We start from the raw sequence: 21,939 nt of genomic DNA on the forward strand, positions 1-21,939 counted from the left end.
TGATCGACCCACAAATAACAGAGAAAACAAGGTATATATGACTGGGGAAAATAACTTTGATCCTTAATTAGGACTCCATTAGTTAACGGATGTTACCCCGATCACAAGAAGGTGTTGCACGTTCAGATCGGATGAGGAATGGAGGAGCTATAGCGATTTCAAGTCAATATTCTTAGTGTACTTGATGCGGCCGGGGACATCCTGCCAATCACAAAAAGGTATAGCATGGCCAGATCTGACGAGAAATGGCGGAGAAAAGTAAACAAGTATGAGTGGGGAAAATGTCCGAGAAAATTAAATATTTTGATCCTTGATGTCCTTGATCCTTGGCAAGGACTCCATAAAATCAAGGATATTCCCCCGCTCACAGGAAACCGCTGCACGTCCCAGTCGGGCCACAAAAAAAGATTCAGCAAAAAACACATTGTCGGACATGTTTTAGACATTTATCGGACATGTGCAAAATGTTTTTCGGTTCCTCAGTGGCGCCCCCAAAAATACTGACGGCCACTGCTGGAACTAAAGCATGGTAGTTCCAGAAATAGCCGTTCAACAATGGGGGCGCCACTGTGCAAAAACAAAATTTTTGTTTGCATCAAGGACATCAAGGACTAAGGATTAAATTTTTATAACTCCGCCATATCTCAACCGATCCAGACGTGACGCATGTCCTCGTGAGCGGAAGGGTCTCCTGTATCCTTTAAATCGATCAAGGACCTCAGGGCTGGAAGGATACGCCCGTTACACGCAATTTTGTAATATATAGGTCCAATATACCAGCCTGAAAGTATGCTACACTTTTAAACACAACCCCAAAAGTATGCAATGGTTTTTATATGTTCGACTGACCAACTGTTCAGCGCTGCTGTAGCGACCAGACCTACATTCCAGACATTCGACCGCCATTAAAATCTCGTCAACGATAAGTTAATTTGAGTTTTATTATAGTATTCAAAAAGTTTCCTTAATTATCATGGTATCATTTTGATATATTTTCTTGACATTGATAACTTTTACTAAGATTTTATCTTATGCATTTTTCCAGCTTTATCTTTGAGTATGCTTGCAAATCTGATAAACATAGATACATACATATATACATAAATTACTTGATTTGCTCGGTAGTTTTATTCAGTTTTGTATGCAAATATAATGCAATATAAATACTTGAATCAAGTTCACCTAACACTTGCACCGCGCGAGTCCCATTACAGTTTCATTTCAAATTGTTTTTATTTTAAATTTTCACAAATCAGCCAACAATTTTCAGTTTCAAGTCTTTCAATTCGTAATTTTTCTGCACGTTTGTCATGTCAGAAAATTTCCAATTTCTCTTTCCTTACATGTGAATGAAAAAGGTCCTTACAAAATATAGGACCAAAGTGAGTTATGATCGCGCTCTATCGACGCACATCAAATAGCTGAAGAAAGCAGAAAGTTTTACAGTTTACTATAATTGCACTTGAGAGTTTTCATTTTCTTTTCAATATAAATATAAATATTAAATAGTATAGTTATCAAATAAAAGATTACCGAATACACTTGCTAAGATGCGAATGTGCGGTTTTATTTCTTTTCAATAATTTATGCATAAAAATCTCTATAACAAATGAAAAAGTATAAATAATAAAGTTGAAAACATCTTCGTATATAATAAATTTACTGAAAATAAAAACGATATATTCCAACACATTGAAATGATATTATGAAATTAAACATAAATTATGGAGAAGAAAATAATTATAGTTATACGATATTTTAAAATGTATATATACAGCTTCATTCGTTAATAATCTCAATCCGTTGTTTTTAAATATATATTTCATAGATTTTGTGTTTTTTTTTTCATTAAAAATTTTCAACTGGTTAACCCAAAAGAAAGCGCCCTAGATTTTTGATTTCTTGTAGCTTCTGCTGCTGCTCTTGTTCTTGTTGTTTTCGGTCCCACACAATTTAGCTAATTATACAAATATAGGTGTCACATCGTTACGATTTGTAATATATAAATATGAGTACATGTATTATTAAGTTGCCTTTTGTTTTGATTAAGTTTGCTGACTAATGTAGATTCAATTGCAATTAGGAAATAGTTTATGTTTTTGGTTTCTTTGCATTTGTCTAAGATTTGCTTTCGTATTATCTACGAGTATTATGTAGCCAAAGTTGTGTTATGTTCAAACATTGATTATGCTTCTGCGTTTGTTTTTTTTCCTTCATTCTGCTTTACCTTTACCTTTAGCTTTACATTAAATGTGTAGAAAATTCGTTAAATTGATTTGAATATAGTTATTCGTTCTGCTGCTCCTGCCGCTACCTCCTCTCCTTTCTGGTTAGCCACAAATATAAATTGTTTAATTGGCTTGACAAATTAATCGAATGGCCGCACAGCCACCCGGTTTGGTTCAAGTATTTTACTAGTAGTTTCCTACGATTTTTGCATTGCAATTCTGCGCTATTAGTTAATTAAATTATTCTTTAGTTGGCTGCAGTCTAGATTTGTAATTCGATTTTGTGTGTTTGTTCTCATTTTCTCTTTTTGTTTCATATTCATATGATATACACATACGAGAAGAGTATGTATAGTACGTTGGCTACTTATTTTGCTTCATAATTTGTTTGTTACTGCAAATGCTAAAATGTTATTAGCCGCGCCCCCACAAAAGTGTGGAGGGAGTGGACTACACATTGCACACGAAACAGTGAAGGATAGAAACACAGCGCGGGATGCGCATTTGACTAACTGAGCAACTTACAGGGGCTGCATAATAGCCGACCCGCAAGCACATCTGCTCCTGCCTCGTGTCGTCTTGCGTATCCTTCGCCGCTAGGTGAGCATGTAGACAAACAGTAGTGCCAACGCCGCATTGAAAAACAAGACAAGCAGCACCAGCTGCTGGCGCACAAACCAATCCTGGAAGAAGAACAGACGAAATAGAATACAATCCATAATCGAGGAATTCAGCAACACTCACCCTAACCTGTGGACTGACCAAGTACAGCAAGGGATTCGCTTTGAGGCGCTCGTTGACTTCGATCTGTCGACGCACTGCCTCGCGTCGGGCCGAGCCCAAAGCAGAGACCTCCTCGCGACTCATGGCCTCGGTGGCACGCGGCAGCTCCTGGAAGTCTGGCATGGACTTCTTTCGCTGCAGCGACACATTGATGGGCACCGTCTGGAAGAAATAAACCAAGTCCCCCCTTTATTAATACGCTGGACACACACAGAATCAAAGAGGGAGATTCTCCACCTCGACTGGCGGCTCGACGATCCAACTCTCGCTTGCACGACGCGCCAGCAGAGCCGGCGAGAACATCAGGTCCTCCTCATCCTCCTCGGGATACCAGTCCATTGTAGGATTTCGGTTTCACAGTTTGAGCAAGAGTTCTAATACGGCGGCTGCAGCAAGAGCGATGCTTGCATAACGTTGCAAAATTTGTGTAATCCCCTACAGACGGTTCCAACTAGTAAACGAGTTGGACATGGCGTTTCGGTATCGGTTTTACTTAATACAGACAATGGTGACTCGGACGCGTACGTGGACACGGACACGGACGCAGAGAGTCAAGAGTCGCGATTCGTCAGCCAAAAATAGTCGAACAACCCACGGCACGGTATGGCACGGCAATGAGCCAAAACAACAACAGATATTGGCCGTCCTCTGCCTCTTCTTCTACTTCTGCTTTTTGAATTTTATGTATTTATCTTGTTGTTTTGAATGGGACACATATGTATATTTATATTGCTACTGCTACTGCTCCGAAGTGGCATTCAAAGTGGACCGGACCCCAATCGGAGGCGAAACCACAATCTGTTGTGGCCGACGAGTCGTTTGCTACTAGCGCATACATTTCGAAAACTCTGCAGCCGTAGACTGTCGCTGGCAGGCTGCAAATGAGCAGAGCGGCGACAGGCGACACTCTTGACGAATACTCATTCCCTGTGGGCTTTCCAATGACCACTTGTGGAGTGTTCATCCGCTGAGCAGCAGCGAGAGATTCAGCGAGAGCCGTAGAGCACAGCACGGGACGTGCATTCCAATCTCTAGCTGGCTGATCCGCCTGGCGTGCATTCGCACCCAACTAAAAATAGCCCAGAATGGGCACATGTTAGCCCCGCCGCCAGAGAGCTGGCCGAGAAATGTTTGAAAATGAATACAAGCCTTCAGGCTTGTACTCGTACTCGTGCTCTCTTAGCCCCACTCACACTCGCATTCACATTCATGCACTCCAAGGGGACAGACAGACACCCATGGGATGTGTATGGGACACAGACATACCAAAGTAGATGCTAGATGCCACACAAATAAAGTTCATTCCGCGGATTAACTGTATTATGAAATATACGATATATGTATATACATATCAATTTATGTAAACGCAAGAAATGATGCCAGATTTGTAGAAGAAAGAGCAATAGATAGATATGCTGCACTCACCTTCATTTTCTTTCCACCACCTTTGCCGCCCATGGCCATGCCAACCGGCGTGGCCGGCTTGGCTGGCAAGTAGAGGCTCTCCGTGCGCTTGGGCTGCAATGGCGAGGGAATGATATCCTGTCCGAGCGTCCGCTGACGCAGCAGAACGTCCTCGAACGGCTGGTTGGGCGAGGAGAAGAGCGGCTCCACCGTGTTGCTTTGACTGGGCGCCCGGGCTCCAGCACCCAGACTGGGGGTGCCTGCCCGCGACAGTCTGCCTCCAGTTCCGGACGGCAGAGATCCATTGCCAGTCATGTTCGAGGTGCCGGCGGCTGCTCCCGGCACCGGGGTGGATCCTCGGAATACTGAGCCGGCACGTGGACGCCCGTCAGGTGTGGTGGTTCCCCCATTGGTCAGCGTTGGGTCGGCGATTCCGGAACGATCGAGCGAGGTCTGACGGGAGCCGGCAAAGGCGCCGCTCATGCGACTGGCGGCTCGCGCGTACCTGTCGATGGAGGAGTCGCGGCTGGGCGGCCGCTTGTAATGGTCGAAATGGTCAATGGACGACTGCTGGCCCATCTGGCCCAGCATGGGCGGACGTCCGCTTCTCTGTTGCTGCTGGGCGGCTGCCATGGCAGCGGCATTGGCAGCGACAGCCTCATGCAGCTGTTGCTGTTGCATCTGCGAGGCACGTCGCAGTAGATTGGCGGCATTGTGGCTGGGCGAGGCATGCATTGAGGATTGTTGTTGATGAAGCTGTTGCTGCTGCTGCTGTTGAAGGAGTTGCTGTTGCTGAATTTGCTGTTGATGCTGCTGCTGCTGTGGCGACATGTTCGCCAGATTGGTGCCAGCCCCGAAGGGAAGCTGCTGAACTTGAGCCTGTGTCTGTGCCTGTGCCTGAGCCTGGGCCTGCGTCTGGTTCTGCGTCAGGTTTTGCGACAGGTTTTGCGTCAGGTTTTGCGTCAGATTTATCTTGGATTGGCCGGGCGGCTGCTGCTGTTGGAACTGATATGCAGGATTCATTTGTGGGTTGCTCTGTTGCTGCTGGCTCTGATGCTGCTGCTGGTGGTACATCTGATTGATGGCACTGATCACTTGCGCGTGGCTGGGCTGCGCCTGGCTGACCATTCCCGAGAGATCCGTCTGCGGCGAGACGGGCAGCTGCTGCGAGTACATGGACGAGGGCACGGGGCACTCAGACTCCTGCTGCTGCTGCTGGGACATGCGCCGTTGCTGCTGCTGCATGTTCAGATACTGCTGCTGGCGCTGTGCTTGTGTGGCATAGGCATCCGATCCGCTGCTGCTCGCCGGCGAGAACTGTCCCTGCTGCTGTTGCTGCTGCAGCGTTGATGCAGCTCCCGCTCCAGCCCCCATGCCCATGCCCATGCCCATTCCCGTTGTTACAGTGGGTTTCATCCCAGCCTCGGTTGGGGCTGGGGGTCCGCCGCGGAAGCGTTCCCGCTCACGGTAGCGCAGCTTCTCAAAGCGCTCCAACACTGAGGGCTTAAAGTCCGGAGCAAACTCTCGGGCCATTCGCACGGCGTTCTCACAGTCGATCCTCGCCTGCTCTGCGGCCATGTCCGCGTTCTGGGCCTTGGCTGCGGCGGTGGCCATGCGGGATATGGCCATGTCGGAGCGCTGCATCGCCATTTTGAGGGCGCGCTGGGCGGAGTTGACGGCGGCCGTGATGCGGTCGCGGAATTTGCGCGATCGCGCCAGGAACAAATGCTTCTTCTTCTGGCTGGTGATCAGGATGTTGTTCTTGTACTTGCCCTCCTCGACGGTGCCGTCGCGGAAGGTGGTCACACCGTAGCCATGCTTCCGGTTGTTGTACCACTCGCCCTCGTACCTATGAAGGATTCGAGGGGATTCATTAGATGGGTAGTTAGGATGGGAATAGAAGATTCGACTTACTTGAGGCCATCGCTGCGCTCTGCCACGCCGTGACCACAGCGCTTGTCCTTCTTCCACTCGCCCATGTAGGTCTCCACGACAGTGGGATCCAGCTGCTCGTCCTCCAGCGTGAAGCTGGCATTGGACTCCGTGTGCGTTGATCTAGATGCGAGCGGAATTAGTGGACACTCCGGATAGGTTCTGTTTCTACTTACTTTTGCGTCAGGTTGGACTGCTCGGAGCCAGTGCTGATCCAGGAAGCCGAGGACATGGTGGACCGTATGCTGCCGGACGCAATCGTGCCACGCTTCTCCAGATCTCCCGTGCTGCGCTGCTTGCGCATCTTGAGGCCCTGCGGAAAGTGGAAAGAAATGAATTGAAGGCTGCTCTGGGGAAGAGAACCCTGATGCAGACTCACCATAAGGAATCCCTTCTTGGACTTCTCCGTCAGACTATTGCGGCGCACCGGCAGCTTATCCGACTTGGCCGTCAGCACAAAGCCCCCACGGATCTCCTCCGACTTTTCCGCCGCCATCTTTGCCGCATTCCCGTTCTCTCCGCTGCGCAGGGAGCTCAGCGAGGCGTGCAGGTTCTTGCGCCGGTGGTGCGAGGCCAGGCCGAAGGGAGCTGAGGTGCGGATGCCGTAGCCATGGCGCTTCCCCTCCTGCCACTGTCCCTGGTACTTTCCTGCAATCAAAGCAATCAAAATGCTCGAATGAATATGCAGCAGTCCCCTCTGAATTTCTGAATAAAATTTATATGCAAACGATAAGTGCAGCTGCATTGTGTCCTGTTTTGTTTTGTCCACAGGAAGCCCAAGTTAAATGTATTTCCCTCAGCAGTTTCTACTTCTATCAATGGCTCCACGTGCCTTCCGCCTGAAGGAGTCCTGCCATTCACATGGCTTTCTATTGCCACTTCCATTTTCCATTGCTTGTGCCTGCGGCATGGAGTGGGTTGATTAGGAAATGCTACTTATCCCTCGGCTAATGCTAATGCTAATTAATAGCTATGCGCCAATTCCCTTGGGCCCAAAAGGTCACATTTGCATATTGGGGAACCATTCCAATTTATGGGAGTGGGGGTGGTTGGGTAGGTGGAGACGAAACCCTTTGGATGGATGGACTTTCGGGGAATGCAATGGGGCAGCCACCAACAGACACCGCCACTCGGCCAGAGCCATGTGTTTTCCCATCAAGAATTTCCCCAGAAAAACCCCACTCATGGTGAAAAAATGTACAAATAAAAACCAACAAACGAAAAGCGGCAGGCAACAGAGCAAAATATCATTGAACCGCGGATGAGAAATAAAAATATGACGTCAGGGTGGGTCACTCTTCCTCCCCGTGTGGCGCACACACACACACACAACTTGACACACGGACACGAACGTACACGGACGAACGGACACTCGGACGCCTACAAATGATTACAGAAACGTCAAAAAGTAAAACAGAAGCAAAAGGCAAGAAGCAAGCATTCGCATTCATGTTCGCCGCGTTTTGAAACCGAGCCAAAAACCAAACGCAAAATGATCTCATGCACGTATTACGTATACGTATAACGTATACGCAGTACGCAGTGGGTGGGTTCCCCGTGCCCTCTTACCACCATCGGCGTAGGTCTCGCAGCCGGAGCCATCCTGGTAACCCTCGTTCCAGGTGCCCTCGTACTTGGCCGTCGACACGGTGCTCTCCCGGACGCCGTAGCGTCCCTTGTGCCCGTCCTTCGACCACTCGCCGCGGTAGATCTGCCGCCCGATCTGCTCCACGCCCAGGCCATGGCGACGACCATTCTGCCACTGGCCCTCGTAGTGGGATCCGCTGCAAAAACAGCACCGAAATCAGCGATTGCTGGAGGTTTTCCATTAGCATCTTTTACTTACCTGGGCCAAATGTACGAGCCGGAGACCTCAAATCCGTAGTTCCAGGCTCCGGCATAGGCTCCCTGGTGCTTGGGGCCGGTGCACACGCCATGGCCGTGAGCCTTGCCCTCGTCCCAGCCGCCACAGTAGGTGCCGCCATCCTCAAAGTCGAAGCGGCCGCCACTTATCGCGGCACGCCTTCCGCCTGGGCCTGCAGCTTGGCCAGCAGACGCAGCGGCATAGGCGGCCGCATCGCCGCCATTCTGTTGTTGCTGCTGCTGCTGCTGGAGCTGCTGCTGTTGGAGCTGTAGCTGAAGTTGTTGCTGCTGCGTGAGTTGGCCAGCCTGTTGCATGCTCAAAGCTTCGTTTTCTCACGTTGCCGTTCGCTCTCTACAGGTTGCCCCCTCCTCTACAGTTGAGTGTCGTTGTTGGCTTGAGCTTTTTATGCTTTCGTTTGCTGCTCATTGATTTTCCGCTCGATTGTTGCACTTCTTGCTCTCCTTTTTGTTGTTTTTGTAGTTGCTTCTGCCTCATCTGCATTTAGTTGGGCTTGTGGTGTTATGTGGTGTTTGTGTTGTTTAGTTTAGTTTAGTGTTTAGTTCGTTTCGCTTAGTTCGTTAGCTGCTCTGCTTAGTGCTTAATTTTGCTTAATAGTTGTAGTTGTAGTTTAGTTAGGGGCTAAAACTATGTATGTTCCGTAGTTAAATTGTTGGGTTTTTTCACTGAAACGCGAAAGTTGTAATTTGTCGGCTCTCCGGCCCTTCTGCCGTTCTGTTCCAGCAGTTATCCTGTTCTTTGCTTGTCTTGGTCTTGGCTTTTCCTCGGATGCTACAGTTGCATGCCCCAAGACTCTATCGATGATGGCTTCTGACAATTGTGGTTCTTTATGCTGATGTCGTAGGCCATTCTTGTCCTGTCACCAGAAATGAGTCTGAGAGCGATCTGCAATTGTGGAAAAAAAAGAGAGATTCATGAATGATTTACTATATAGCACCATAGATCCATTATGCAATTTAAGTAAATATTTTGAGAATATTCCGTGCCAAGCATTGCCAAAGAAAGCATTTACTGAACCCTCCTGTTCGGATCTCTGTGTCTATATGTGAATATTCAGTATTCCGAGTGATTTATAAGGCCCGTTTAATTGATTTTCATCTGGCGAAAGAATATCTGTTCAGAATTACCCCATTCCCAGCAGTTCCCTTATTGTACGTTTTTTGCCACGCGCGTAACGTAATTTTATTACGATCTGAAATGAGCGGCAGGGTTGTGATTGGAGGAGGAGACAGCAAGAGACAGGGGGAGACAGGGGGTAATGGAAAATACCTTGGAGAAAGTCGAAGGCGAGAGAATGATGTGATGTACGACTCAAGTAGGTGACGATGCATAATGGATTCGACGTAATTGCATTCGATTTGCAGTGCTCTTCTCAATGTACATGGATGCGATTTATATTTTTATTATTTTCTCAGTGCACTGGCAAAAACCGAATTTATCTCACCCGTACACACAGCAGAGCACCCACATCTACATTTGTATATCCTATATCTATCCGATATATTTTACGTATATGTGTGTGTGTGTGCACGAACCACGTCAAGTGCCACAAAATTCTCAATGGCAAGCGGCTGCTACCGCCGCCTCTTGCGTCAATTATCTCTGCTCAGCTGTTCTCAGGCAGGGCAGAGCAGCAATTCCCAGGCAGCAGATGGATCGATGGATGGATGTACTCGCAGGTTTCTTTAAATGTATGCTCGATAGCAGTAATAGAATATAACGAATATTGCATAGTAGAAAGCGAATGCAACGCAAAGCACCTGCAGAGTCCTCTTCATGGTCTCTCACGTTGCACTTTTCCTGCATTCGTTGCTGTATGGGGAAATTATACTCCGAGTATGCCCACTGGATCAGAGATTTGGTGCCTTAGGTCTTGGGATCATGTGTACTCCTCTGGAGACCGAGGAACGACGAGTGGAACTATCAAATATTTCACGATGATGCTGAGTAATCGCAGACTCTGCCACGTAGTTGTATATTAAAGATTTGCGCTGAAATTGTTTCTGAGTTTATTTCGAATATTCCGGTCCCTCCTCCACTCAACGGGCGGAGGGAGGTGAAGTGGGGAGAAATATTTGGTTTCGCTTTTCTGGAATCGAATTCCGCTTCCTGCTGCCATCAAGGCATCAAGTGAACACATTTTCCATCGACAAATTCTCGAATATCCGAGGAGCTTGCTTTATGGAGTATGTGGAGGGGAATGTCGGTGGGGGTAGAAGGTACAGAAGGGAAAACCTGTCAAAGCTCTACCGGAAATGATTTTATTTGTGAATAGAGGATTGAAGATTGAGGCTTAATCTTGAGGTTTGCAAACAGTCAGAGTTCAAATGCACTCACAGGCAGCGGATGGGCGAGGGGGGGCGAGTGTCGGGGCATGCCCAATCATTCTTGTTTGAACGGGCTGTTTGGACCCGGCCCCGCTCCAGGCACTTGTTTACTTTAACCATCTTGCAACATTGCGTATTCCGCAAACATTTTACTTCTCCTTTTGCTGCTGCTGCTGCTGCTTGGCCTGGCCGCTTCTTTGGTTTGGATTATTTTCTGCTGTTCTGCTTTCTGGTTTGCCTCTCGCGTTTTATTGTTCTTCTGCGGTCGCCGCCAAAACGATTTGGTTTAGACGCGACGAGAGGCAAATTCTTCAGAAGCTTTGTTATTAATAGACAACATCCACACACCGAGCAGCGGAATCACCGTGTGTGGGGCATGGGATTGCGATTGCGATTGGAATTGGGAGAGGCAGTGGCAGTGGCAGTAGCAGTATTAGTGGCAAAGGCAGAACAAGCAGGAGAGTTGCTCCCCGCCATTGCCAGACTCCACAGACTGTGGGGGCAATGTTGTTTTGTTTAAACATTAATGATGATGAAAACACACGCAACTACCGCTCGTAGGAGCCACTGGCTCGGCTCCTCTTTGGCAACACTTCCTCCCCCTTTTCTTGCTCTAAACAAATTGACCCCGCAACAGCACCAGGCAGAATATGGCCAAAGCCAAAAATTTGCTGGATGCTGAAGCTGAACAGAGGGAAGAGAGGAAGCTGCAGATGGATATGGAGATTGGTTGACCATAAATCGAAGCAGCAGCAATTATTAACTGGAAGACAAATGGAGCAATCAATCCAATCCAATCCGAAGCAAGTGGCTGCCTTCTGCCTCTGTCCTGGGCATATTATCACTCTCACTCTCTCTCTCTCTCTCTCTCTCTATCTGATAAAGAACATCATCCTACGTATGAGCATTTATTTATAAACAAGACAGCGGCCAGTGGCCAGTGGCTAGAGAAGAACGGATAGCGGAGAGCGGTACGTATCATTGTTATTTTAAAAGATTTTCTTTCGAATAAAGCGAACACAGAGAGGCGGCAGCCACATACTCGTAAAATGGGATACAACTGAACCGAAAACCGAAAACTGAAATTCGTTCGACGAGCAACCGAAAATATTCGTAATATTCACTGTACGAGTGTACGAGTAGTATTCAACTGTATTTTAGTGCTTAGCAAAAACATCTCTGTCTCATTTTCAGTATTTTCATTTAATTTTCTTTTCTGCCAAAAACTGTCCCCGCCTCCGTCTCTTCCCTGCCGATCGCTCTTCCACTCTCCTTGCCTGAGATTTAGATGAAAATTAAATAATAGTCCACTGACTGACGTCGGTAGGGTTGTCGATGTGCATAATACTGCTCTCCTCTCCTCCGCTTTTCCTCCGATAAAACTCAAACAACAATCCCATCTGCCATCCTACTCTGTCTTTGCCCGTCTTTTTTATTTTTCTGGTCTTACGCGTTATGCGCTTCAGTTTAGTTTCTTTAGAGATGGATCACTTTTGTTTTAGTTGGGGACTTGCCTGCACTTCAATCAATTCGCACTGCACTCACCCTGTCTTCCTCTCTCCCTCATAGATACACGCACATACACACACTCAAAGACTGTACACACACTGTTAAAAGAACACGCAGCGTTCAGTATTTGGTATTTTTAGCATGTTATTTCGTACAACTCGCACTATATTATAGTATAGTATAATATAGGAAGGAAAGGAGAAGAAGATGCCCGAGACGAGAGGCTGCGAGGCTGAGGCTGGGACTTGGAGTAGGGCTGGGGCTGAGAGGCACTGTGGCACTGTGGCGGCAGTCAACAGCATTCTCTAAATTGAAATTATTTATAGGTTCACATAAATTAAGTATTAACACCCGAAAAGCCAGACCGACGACGCTGCGACAACTACTGACTGTGGCAGTTATTGTAGCACGAATATGCCAATGCCTATGCTGCACTCACTCGAAGGGGTAAGGGAAGGAGGGAAGGAAGGTCTTTTACTTGACACGCTTTTCCGATGCACTCAGCTGCATCCCAGCCAAAAGAAATGGCAAGTGGCAGAGGGGAACCGGGAGAGAGCAGAGAGAGAGCGGAATGTGGCGAGTGACAGCTTGACTCTTTGCCCCAATCGATCCGATGCATAGAGTATTCGATGCTCTTCTTTCACGCACACACACGCCCACACAGATTGGATTCCTAATCGAATCTAAATTGGATTCATAGTCCTCTGATTATTCTTCGGAGAAGATTACTTGTGGAACAGTTGAGGCTGGCACTGAATCCCTTGATTCATTTTTTATTTATCGAGTATTTTCGATTGCAATCACTCGCTTATCGTTTATGTTGTTTTATAACTTATTTAACGCCATGAAAATGAAATTTTCCACACATTCACACACGCACACACGCACACTCGTACACTCTTACACATGCATAGATGTGGAGCAGAGAAGAAAACTCGGGCAAATTTGTTAAGGAAAAATATGTGAAAATGTTGTATCGTAGTATGTGTTGTTGGCCGCACAGCACCGCACACACACGGTAAAAATAGCAATAGAAAGGCAGAAAGAAAAGCTGAAAATCCCGTGCCTTTCAAACGCTTCTAGTTCCAAACGGTTCTGCGCATCGCCCGCTCCGTTGACAGCTGGCAGTGTACGGCAGTAGTAGTGTACGCAGTAGCAGATTTGATTCGAATCGATTTAATCTTCGATCTCCGATCTAATCCGCCACGGGATGCGGATACAGATGCAGATAAGCGGGGATAAGTGGATACGGATACACGGATACGGGTAACGAGCGACAGTCTCTCGTAAGTGGTGCGCGTGGAACGACGACTCGTCGGTCGAGAGGCAGAGCGACACAGAGCGAACGGAACGCGACGACTGGCAGCTGCTGGGGAATGCGATTTGCGGATCGAGATTCTGATCTCAATCACGATCTCGGGGAACGCGGCTACGTAGTAACGACGGCCCGGCAGCGCGGAGATGGATGCGACGGCACCACGGGGCGGATGGCTGATGGGTGGCAGTAGGCAGTAGGTTCGAGGCGCGTTGCCTTGCCTTACGTTGCGTATACGCCCAGTTAAACTAACTTTGCTCTGCGGACGGACCAGTAGGTTGACGCGACATCCAAGCGACACGTCCAAACGCCAAACGCTTGCAAAGCGAAAAGAAATCCCCGCAGTGGTTCACGGGAGATTCAAGCCAATTTACTCTCTCCGTCCGCCGTCGCCGAATGTTCATTTCAGGGATGTGTCTCGCTGAATTCATCCGGGAAGGAGAAGAGATCGAGCGAAAGAGCGACTGGAAAGCGACAGAAGAGAGAGAGTGAGAGAGAGAGGGACTACATGAGATGTCGCTTCTCTCTTTGCAACTACAGTTCTGCTTCTTGCAAACAGCTGTTACATGCTGCCCCACAGATGCACACATACAGATATACAGCATATTCAGATACAGATACACCCATCCATCTTTATGAGCAATATTTGGACATAAATGAATTGCCTCAAAGAAATATGAATGAATGAATGAACCATCATCGTTTGCCATGCATCCATCGCCACTCCGCCTCTCTCTTTCTCTGCATTGGTCTTCCACTGTATTCCGTTTTCCGTTTTCCGCTTATTCCCAATATTCTTCGACCGCTGCTTTGTTTGCTTTTGGGTCCCAGGTAATTGGCTGAATGACAGGCGGCGGGTAATGGACGCTCGCTGACTCATTCACCTGATGGACAACAGTGCGATGCCGCTGCCGATGCCCGATGCCTACCCGACTGGGTCGTCAGAGGCAGTTTATGCGTGGGCGGAGAACGGAGGCGGAACTTATGTAGGTGCTAATTGAACCGAATGCCCCACCCTTCCACCCTACGATCGACAGGGATAATAGCAGGGCATGCACTTTATAAGCTGCTCAGTGCAACGCCTCTGACCCACCATTCACCCAGTGACCACTTATCCCTGTGTCCACTTAATAATGCAACGGACCGTCACATGTGCCCCACTTTACAGGAAATGCAATTACCCCACATAAGTCCGGAGTGGGAGTAGGAGACGGAGCTTAGAGGAAACCCCCTTATGGGGACGAAAGTGGCTCCTTTGGATGACTCTGCTGCGTCTATACACGTCACAGGCTATTAGCCGGAGTACACACACAATCACACACACACACACCCACACCCAGGCGTAGTCCAGAGACCCGAGTCCCGAGGCAATGCCTAGCGAAAGGGGGCAGAGAGCACGGAGCAGTAAAGTGCTCCCGAGTAAACAGGCTATACAATTTCAAATTAAAAGACAAACAAGTAAAAAAAAAAATGCAGGCACCCGCACCCCCCATCATACCCTTCCGCCGATTAGCCAAGGGAAAATGTTGGGAAATCCCAGGAAAAGTGAAAGGGAGAGAGTATTCCACCTTTATGGTTTTCTTCTATTTAATTTTCCTCCCCATTTCCATTCCTATTGGAAACGCAACGGAACGGGAGCCCACGCAATCGCGCTGCTCGCTTCAAACCTGGTCAACACGCACTCCGCCACGACTCGAGAAATCGCCTCCTCCCTGTCCCTATGCGACTACTCATCGAGGGTTTGGCGGACCGGCCAATGCAGGTCGTACACTAAATTATTGTACATAGAAGATGTGCGGGTGGGTGGCACCAGGGGCGCCCCGTAGTAGCCGTCGCCCATCTGACAGACAGACGTTGCCTGCGGCAGCCCATGGGCTGGCTGCCTGTCGGTTGTTCGGGTTCTATAATAAATACGAATAAATTTGCAGACCTCTTTCTGGCCGCACAACAATAAATATACAAGAAAGGCAACCTGATTCATTTGTCAAAAATGTTTTCAGAAGTACAGAGGTCTGAGACTATCGTCCCATCCAAAAGCAAGTCAATCCGTTCCCAAATTTATAAATTTATAAATTTAAAAATCCTCTTTTAATTCGGTTTTGATTGTCCAGCACACATACTCGTATTTGTTGTGCTCTTGTTTTTACGAATTCCAATCTTTACGATATCATCTCCATTCGTTCCGTAGACTTTTAATTTGTTTTCTTCTCGGAATTTTATGGAAGACAGCGCCTGCTGCTGGCCGCTGTCCAGAGATCATCAGATGGAATGGAAGGAAGACGGAAGTCGCCATCAGAAATAGTACACCCATGAATCACTCATCCCCCGCCCCCCTCATGCGTCATGAGAAGTTTGACAAACGACGGAAATTGAAACTCGGGAAACATTTCCTTGAGCCGAAAACAATCGACAGACACTGTGCCTCCTCCGGTGGCAAATTGCTCGCACACTCTCGGACAAAGTGATACGCAAATGATGCACACGCACACCCCCTCTTGATTGATGACCCCTTGATGATGGAAGGAGGGAAGGGAGGGAGGCGCCTGCAAGACGCGGCTGTGGATCCTGTCATTATAATGGGTGGAATAATTATGATGCATTCACAAGCGAAGCAAAACGAAGGAGATCAAATCGGGGCTCGAACAAACATTTTTCTACGCCACGTAATCCTCTTTCATGAAAGTGGAATACCCCCCATCCTCCCTCTCGTAATTACCACACAAACGTCAAGTGTTCCAATACCGATTCCACTCGAAATCGGGGCAAACTGCAGACACTTGCAGAGAAGAGAAGACTGGAAGGGAGAGAAGAGGACCTGCTGCCGCAGCAGCGACACGGGGGCAACACACCGGGGGGGCTAAAGCTCTGAGAAATCCGATATATATAATGAAATATTCATGCACTCACATGTGTGTGTGTGTGTGTGTGTCTGAGTGTGTGGCGACTCTCTCTCGCTTTCTCTTTGTCTGTGTCTTTATATGAGTGTATTTCATTGTTGTTTCAAATACAAAAGGATTGAGAGCCACACAAGCACTCACACACATGTATGTATGTATGTACATGCATTTACACTTACACTTACGCAAATAACAGTGGCATGTGGCATGAGGCATGTGTGGGAGCATAATAAGAATAACGAGAACATCGAGCGACAACAACTTGAGGCAGCTTCAAGTGAACCCAAAGACCCCTCCACACAAACACACACACACAGGATACAGGACACATCACACACGAACAAGAAGATGGATATTTAGTAGTGGGTTGGTGGAGTGGGTGGTAGGCCATCATGCCACATGTCTCATTCTCTCGTCCGGATGGGTGCGATAAGCCAGAAAGCCGACAAAGACAAAGCTAGGGACAAAGCCAAGCGAAATCGACATCAGCATCGACGTTAAGTGTTTATGGGATAATACATGCATGTGGCATGTAGCATGTAAAGTGCGTCTGTGTGTGTGTGTGCCACACGATTACAACAATAACAGTAAAAGCCAAAGGGACCAAGGAGCAGTCAGTAGTCAGCCGGCAGTTAGGCCAACACTTTGGCACAGATACGCGCTCACAAAGATACTTTTCGGCCGTGCATCTCATCGTCTGATCTCATCGGGAAGGGGTCGAGTGGCAGTGCTTGAGGCGGAAAGGGACGGGGAAGAGACTGTGAATGTGGATGCGGCTGCTTGACCTCCTGCTGAGCGGTGACACCGATTCTGCCCAATCGGAGGGCTCCAATCGAGGCCAGCGGATGTGCAACGGGATGCCATGCCGAAATTTGTTTAAATAGCAGCGCCAGAGGAAATTGGGTTACTCCTGGGAGCTGTTACATAAGCCATGTTCTGCGTGTGGCACACAGGCACATAAATCTAGGGGAAAATATGCATGTGGGCCACGCAGCAGCAGCAAATAGAAGACGGGAAAAGTACAAGACACAGACTACAAAGTACGATGGAAATGGAAAGGGAAATGCAACAGGAATTGAGCAACTTGGGGGGACACTCCTCCGCTGTGTCTGTTTCCTCCCTTCTTCCTGTCAACTTTCTGCTGTCCACAAAATGTGCCATTTACTAACTAATGCCAGTTCCAACGGACACACCAATCCCTGGACACTCTGGCAGCTCTAAACCAACAAATCTGGCCCAGCGGCCAAGCAAAGGGAGGCAAACAACAGAGTAAATCGGACATGAGACGGTGGACAGGGGACAGGCGACAGGCGACAGGAGACAGCAGACAGGACACAGCACAGAAGAAGGCAGAACAAACAACAGAGCAACAGCTAGAGCTCTAGAACTGGAGCCAATGGCAAACAGAGAGACAAACGGGGGGCGGGTTGGGAAGTTGCACATTCAATTTAAAATTTCCTGTTCTGCAAATGCAAGGACACAAGTGCGGCAAGAACGGGGAATGCTTCTGCTTCTGGCACTGACGAAATGAAATGACAAACAGGAGGCGCGCACAGAGGCGAAGGGCGGACTAGGCAAAGAGCACACGGGATATCCGTTTCCGCTCTGACAAGTGCCATAGCTCTGGTCGCTCTCTCGTCTTCGAGTACTCCTTCGTGGCACATTCACATTCTGCAACAAGCCGCACACAAAGTTGCAATAAAGCGCAGTTTGCGCTGTCTTCCGGTACCCACAGACACACGCTCATCCACATACACTGAAACACACACGCATACAGTCAACACACTCAGCGTTTATCGGCCGCATGCAAAATTCAAATTGACATAAACAGTGTCGGTCGACACACACTGGGACACACACACACACAGAGGCGGCGCTGGGAGGAGAGGAGACGAGGACACGAGAAGAGCGCACCATTTTGTGTGGCTTGTGTGTGACTGTTGCTGGCTATAAAAAGTGAACACCACTCATCCATCCATCCATCTACCCATCCATCCGCTATTCGCCATCCGCCGTGTGGTACGTGTGGTACCAACAACAGTAACAACACGGAAAATGACGAATTAGTGTGTGCGAGCAGTGCGGGCAGCGGGGACGGAGACACCAACAAGGCAAGGGCACACGCCACACGACACGACACTCCACTCCATGCCCCACCACTCTCTCTCTCTCTCTCTCCTGCTACTCTCTCACCCTCTAAATGTGACGCACAGGCTAGGAGTAAGTTTGTTATTTCGATTTTTCCCTAATCCGATCAAGATGGGTCAAGGACAATTGGGAGACAGCAGACAGAAGGGCTCTACTCACACGGATCCTCAGGGCTCCAAGGGCAGGGCTCTACCGTCGACTACTTCCTGGGAAATCTATGAGCGATGCACTGCAGTTCTCTCCGAGTATTGTTCGAGTTTATTTTTAGAGCGGGAACTAGCATTAGCCGCCCCAAAGACCAATTATCCGATCTGTTTGGTTATTTATCTTTAGTCTGGGCCTGCCCCGCGTTGCGTCGCCAGCTACTTGTGGATTCTTTGTCTCCGTTTCGGTTCCGTTCTGTTCTGTCGTTCGCTTGATTTCAATCTCAATATCAGTGCATCCAATCCACAATCCAATTGCAATAATAATAATTCCCACAGATACGAATATTTATATCTCGCGTTTAGTCTCTGTTGTTTCGTCGATTCGATTCAATTGTTTATTTTATATTTAAGATGTTATGACCAGCACCTCTCGATATCGCTCTGGCTACGGACAGGTGGCAGGGGCTTGTGGAGGGTGGAGGTTAATTTGTGTGCGCCCGCGTTTGAAAATATTTCTATTCTGTGCGTCGCGCGCGCGTTCGTTTCGTTTTAGTTGTTGGTTCGTTTCACACTAAGCGGAAAATCATTGAACATTTTTCTACTCAGGCGAAAAATGCTTTTCGGCGAAAGAATCGAGCGAGAAGAAAGGTAGACGGACGGCTGTTCTCTGTTGCTGCTGCTGCTGCAATCCATTGGGGAGAGACTTCGAGAGGCGGTGAGAGGAAATAGGCAGGCGCCCAACGGTCATCAGTGGAAAGCTTTTGCCAGTGTTTGTTTATGTGTGTCTTGCCCCCAATGTTGTCAGACCACGTCACAGGGCCAATGTGGCGTGTGCGTAATGCGGTCTATCCTCTTGCAACAATTCTCATCCGTGAACCCCCCGCCCTCCCCTTTAGACCGTGCCCTTCGCTGACTTATCGCCATCTCTTTAATGCCCCCATCAAACAACAACAACAACTACAACAGGATTACTGATTGCAAAATCAGCCAAAGCCAAAGACCGTAATCGGCCAGAACTTGGCCAAAACGAAACTCGACTTCAGGAATCGCGGCACTGCCGCCGAATTCTTGGGATAACTTTGTCGTTGCTTTGCCAAGAAATTCCTTCAATTATCTCTGCCAGATGGCATATGGGTAGTGGGTAGTGGGGAAGACGGGATAATTTCAAACTTTTCAGCGTTCCTTGCCCCGTCTCTGTATGGGTACGCGAGAGAATTCTAGAACGACCTCCACCTCCCCCAATCAAACATAAGCCAGTTCGTCATATTTAACCTTCAGTGGAGGCTCAGTGGACCTTGAATTATAAATTAATTAGAGTCGGAAACGGGCAGCCAAGAATCGGATGCGGGTACGGGGGTGGAGAGGATGTGGACGACACAGGGACGGATACGGGAGCAGCGAATGGTGAAACGACAATAAACCGTGTTCAAGGACTCGCCACTCACATGAACTGGCAGGAGGATGTGTGTTTGTGTGTGTATCGTGTATGTGTGTGTGGCATCTACAGGTAGCCGCAGCAACGACACCCACAATCCTCGAGCCCTTGCCTCTTTTTGTGTTTCGATTTTCTAACGAAATCGAAACTCTACACACGCTGACAGAGAGATAGAGAGAGAGAAAGAGAGAGGGTGAAAGAGAGAGCCGCTCATAAAGAGATAGAGGGTTGCTGAAAACAGAGAAACAAAGAGAGCAACAAAGAAGAAGAACAGCACCTACCTACTGCGCTTCAGAAATGCATCCGACGGAGTCTGCATCCTCCTCTGGCATCCTTGATTCCACTGCAAGCTGCCCAAGTCCCCTAGCTCCGAGTCGGAGTACGCGTCAATATTTCGTTTCGCTTATTCAACTCAACTTTTCGTAATCCTGTACGAGTATCCGTGTGTTCCAGCTAAAAGTTTCCAGCTCCCGTTTTGTGTAAATAAGTTATGGCAAATATTTTTAAGCGCACACACAGGACACAGGACCGAAGACAGCGGACACACACACACTCACAGAACGAACACCAACACTACGGCAACCGCGTTACCAAAACAAGACTCAGGCTGTACGGTGCATGGGCGCCTGCCTCCAAGGATAAACAACAACTCGTCTCGACCGTCCTGTGGCAACTGACAACTGAGGCAAGCTTGTGGCAGTATGGCAGCGCAGCGCAGCGTTGCTGCACTTGGAAGCTCTCGCGCTGGTGACCAAGTTTCCCTCGGCTATGGATTCGGCTTTGGGTTCGGGGGGCTGGACGAGCTGTGTGGCATGTGGCATGTAGGCCAAAACAGAAACGAGCCTCCTTTTTATCGAATTTTTGAGCGTAACGCATGACACAGCCCCCAAAAGCTCCACTGGCAAAGGACCGAGAGAGAGAAGAGAGGGAGAGAGGGAGAGAGAGAGAGAGAGAGAGAGAGAGAGAGAGGAGAAAGAGGGCTGACAGGCAGAGCGTAGCCGTGTGCTTGCGGTAAATTGCAGGGCAACAAAGTTGTAAACAAATCATTAAAGTGCCCCGAATTCCATACCCCCAGCTGTGGGCTGACAGTGTGGGGGTGGCTGCCCAACCAAGGCCCCTGAGCTTTCCTAGAGCTTTCTTTGATTAGATTACTGGCGATGGCAGTAGAAATAATCGAAAGGATTTGTGAAATGGTTTGCTTTGCTCTGGAGCTAAAGTTACCTTTTTCAGACGAACAAAACAGTGATATTAACATTTTCTACATATCAAAACTGACTTTGTTCTAATCCATATAATATCGAGCTATCTTGAGATTAATTCCGTGTACAACCGTGGAACCGGAAGTGACAGTCGCCATCTGGCGGCAAAGTTTTCAAATGTTCAAATTTCAGCTATTTCTGCTCAGAGAAAATGTAAACAACAATTTGTTGAAAAGCTTGCGAGAGAGAGAGAGAGACAAAAACGTGCGAGAGAAGAAGGCGCACGCACACTGGGCCGGGTTCGCAGGTAAATGGACACTAAACATACAGTTCTGACGGGGATTATGGTGTAATTGAAATACAGTAAGCCGTAAACGTAAACTCACCTGCAACAATGAGCAGATCGAATATTCTCCGAGATCCCTCTGGGCCTATTTTGGGAAGTGGCGGTTTCATATCTCCTCTTGGCCATTCCGCCACGGTTCTGGCCCACTGTGCATCAATTTTTGTTAGCCTTTGCTGTTTTTCGCCTCTCCTCACCCTGTTGCTCTCCTGCCGCGCTGCTGCCTTGCTGTCTCACTGTTTCTTTGCATTTTGTATCGCGCAGTTGCCGTTTCTCCGCCTTGGTGTGAGTGTGTGTGTGTCCGAGTGTGAGTCTCTCTCACTGTTTGTGTGTGCGTCTGTGTGCATTGTTTGTATTATTTGTTGTTCGTCAGCCACGAAAGCAACAATAA

The 21,939-nt window shown here is 48.2% G+C and overlaps 1 protein-coding gene across 6 annotated transcripts; it reads right to left on the reverse strand.

The window, feature by feature from the left end:
• Nucleotides 1-923: 923 nt before the first annotated feature.
• On the reverse strand, nt 924-21,688 carry LOC111074193 (junctophilin-1). 6 transcript variants are annotated; one of them, XM_022366904.2, is made up of 9 exons: nt 21,592-21,688; nt 8,194-9,114; nt 7,917-8,131; nt 6,727-6,995; nt 6,524-6,660; nt 6,330-6,470; nt 4,437-6,264; nt 2,973-3,173; nt 924-2,911 (listed from the first exon to the last, which is right to left on the reverse strand). In XM_022366904.2, exons 2-9 carry the CDS (start codon nt 8,523-8,525, stop codon nt 2,825-2,827), a joined length of 3,210 nt encoding a protein of 1,069 aa, XP_022222596.1. In that variant the 5' UTR covers nt 8,526-9,114; nt 21,592-21,688; the 3' UTR covers nt 924-2,824. The 6 variants fall into 6 exon arrangements, with proteins under 6 accessions (XP_022222596.1, XP_022222597.1, XP_022222594.1 ...); XM_022366905.2 differs by lacking the exon at nt 21,592-21,688 and adding an exon at nt 20,288-20,602; XM_022366902.2 differs by lacking the exon at nt 21,592-21,688 and adding an exon at nt 18,585-19,132.
• Nucleotides 21,689-21,939: the final 251 nt, after the last annotated feature.

This window comes from Drosophila obscura, unplaced genomic scaffold (genome assembly GCF_018151105.1).
Source record: "Drosophila obscura isolate BZ-5 IFL unplaced genomic scaffold, ASM1815110v1 contig_179, whole genome shotgun sequence".
NCBI classification, from domain to species: Eukaryota; Metazoa; Arthropoda; class Insecta; order Diptera; family Drosophilidae; genus Drosophila; species Drosophila obscura.

Excerpts from the sequence above, each read along its gene's own strand:
- LOC111074193 (XM_022366904.2), bottom strand. The coding sequence starts at position 8,525 with ATGCAACAGGCTGGCCAACTCACGCAGCAGCAACAACTTCAGCTACAG. Across the intron at positions 6,996-7,916 it reads CGAGACCTACGCCGATGGTG|GAAAGTACCAGGGACAGTGG; the intron begins GTAAGAGGGCAC and ends CTTTGATTGCAG. Across the intron at positions 6,471-6,523 it reads CAGTCCAACCTGACGCAAAA|ATCAACGCACACGGAGTCCA; the intron begins GTAAGTAGAAAC and ends GCTCGCATCTAG.